The sequence below is a fragment of the Pyrgilauda ruficollis genome, unplaced genomic scaffold (genome assembly GCF_017590135.1).
Source record: "Pyrgilauda ruficollis isolate IOZ18807 unplaced genomic scaffold, ASM1759013v1 scaffold125, whole genome shotgun sequence".
Classification (NCBI taxonomy): domain Eukaryota; kingdom Metazoa; phylum Chordata; class Aves; order Passeriformes; family Passeridae; genus Pyrgilauda; species Pyrgilauda ruficollis.
This window is the reverse complement of record NW_024510877.1, coordinates 1045381-1047509: the sequence shown is the minus strand read 5'-3', so window position 1 is coordinate 1047509 and position 2129 is coordinate 1045381. Positions and strand designations below refer to the sequence as shown.

General features: G+C 69.8%; 1 protein-coding gene across 1 annotated transcript in view; it reads right to left on the bottom strand.

Moving 5' to 3' along the window:
* Nucleotides 1-87: 87 nt before the first annotated feature.
* Nucleotides 88-2129, bottom strand: part of EGR3 (early growth response 3) — a 3286-nt gene continuing 1244 nt past the window's right edge. The window contains exon 2 of the mRNA XM_041490632.1: nt 88-1897. Within this exon, the coding sequence (XP_041346566.1) occupies nt 858-1897 (1040 nt within the window). The 3' untranslated portion in view covers nt 88-857. The remainder of the gene's footprint in view (nt 1898-2129) is intronic.

The window sequence follows — 2129 nt, the reverse complement described above, 5'->3', positions numbered from 1 at the left end:
GGGGCAACGGGGGCTCCAGGCCCAGCGAGGAGAGGAGCAAGATGAGCTCCATCCATCCATCCATCCATCCATCCATCCATCCATCCATCCATCCATCCATCCATCCCCTCACGGGTCCTGGAGCGCACAGCCCCGGGGGAGCCGGGCAGGATGGGACCGGGGGGGCCGATCCTGGAGCAGCCAGCCCCGACAGGACGGGCGGGTCGGACCGAGCCCCGGGATCCAGGTCAGCCGGGATTATTCCCGGTATCCGCTGCCCGGGCAGCCCGGAGCCGGGCCGGGTGGGTGCGGGCGGGATGGAGCCGGGAGGTGCCGGGTGAGGGCCGTGGGGTGCGGGAGAGTCGGAGCCGGGAGAGCCGGGATGGGGCAATCCAGCCGGGATCCGGGCGGTGCAAGTAATCCAGGTGCGGGAGCGGGGATCCGGGAGAGCCGGGCAAGGAGGGCGCGGACAGCCCGGCCCCGGGCGGTGCGGGTGTGGGCAGCCGGGATCCGGGAGTTGCGGGAGCAGGCGGCCGGGATCCAGGCAGTGTGGGCGGCCCGGCCCCGGGCAGTGCAGGTGGAAGCAGCCGGGATGTGGAAGGTGCGGGAGCAGGCAGCCGGGATCCAGGTGCTGCGGGCAATCCCAGCGCGGGCAGCGCGAGTCCGGGCAATCCGGGTGCGGGCAGTGCGGGTCCCATCGATCCAAGTGCAGGCAGGATCCAGGTGCGGGCAGCCTGGACCCGGTCAATCCGGGTGCGGGCAGAGCGGACCCGTCGCAGCACAACCCCGGTATCCTGAACACCGTGGGGTTCCCCCCGGAGCGGTGCCGAGGGCAAGGGGAGGAGAAGGGGTGCCACCGCGCCGCCCCCCACAATCCCTCAAGCGCACGTGGTGACGGCGGGGGCGAGGGCGACGGGGGGCGAGGTGGTGGCGGTGGCGGCGGGGGGCGCGGCGGGGGGCTGCACACCCGAGCCCTTCTCGGCCTTCTTCTCCTTCTGCTTGAGGTGGATCTTGGCGTGCCGCTTGCGCTCGTCGGAGCGGGCGAACTTGCGGCCGCAGAACTCGCAGGCGAAGGGCTTCTCGCCGGTGTGGGTGCGGATGTGGGTGGTGAGGTGGTCGCTGCGGCTGAAGCTCCGCATGCAGATGCGGCACTGGAAGGGCTTGTGGCCCGTGTGGATGCGGAGGTGACGGGTGAGCTCGTCGGAGCGGGAGAAGCGGCGGTCGCAACCCTCGGCCGGGCAGGCGTGGGGCCGCTCGTGCAGCGGCGTCTTGCTGGGCCGGTTGGGATACTTGCGGGGTCGGATGGGCTTGAGCGTGAGGGGTGGCTGCGGCAGCCCCCCGAAACCCGGGTGGATCTGCTTGTCCTTGAAGGCCTTGATGGTCTCCAGCGGGGTTATGGGGGGCGGGTTGACGCGGATGGGGTCCAAGCTCTGGAAGGGTTTGTGCTCCGTGATGGTGCCCATGTCGTTGGGGTGGTGATAGAGGTTATAGTCTGGGATCATGGGGAAGAGGTTGCTGTCCAAGGCGGGCTTGGCCGCCTGGTAATCCTGGGGGGAGTAGGTGAGGCCAGGGTTGCTCTGGGGGTCGTGGAAGGAGACAGGCTCTGGGTAGAGGTCACTGCAGGAGGAGTAGGGCGGCAGCGCGGGGTACATCTGGTCCACCTCGCCCTGCGGCGGCCCCATGCTGCCCGCCGAGCTCTGCGTGCTGGTGAGCGCGCCCGAGGACGGCGGCACCCCCAGGATGCCGGCGCTCATCAGGCTGATGATGTTGTCCTGGCACCAGTTGGAGGGCGAGTCAAAAGCGAATTTCCCCAGGTAGGTGACAGTCTTGTTGCCCGGGGCGGGTTGAAAAGTGCCCGAGTAGGAGGACAATTCCTGACCGGCCTTTTCGTTCGCTAAGCCAATGTCCATAACATTATCTGCAAAGTGCGAGAGAAGCGGGGCAGGGTAAGCCGGGAGGGCCCGGGGATGCACCAGGGGATGCTCCGGGGGATGCTCCTGGGAGCGGGGATGCACCGGTTCCCTCTCGCCTCGCTCCCCCCCTTCCCCTCGCTGCTTCCACCCCGCGTATGCGGCGCTGCCTGCCGGGGGTCCCGACGATGCGGGGCCGCCCGCGCCGCCCCCGCGAGGAGCTGCCCGGGGTGGGTGGGT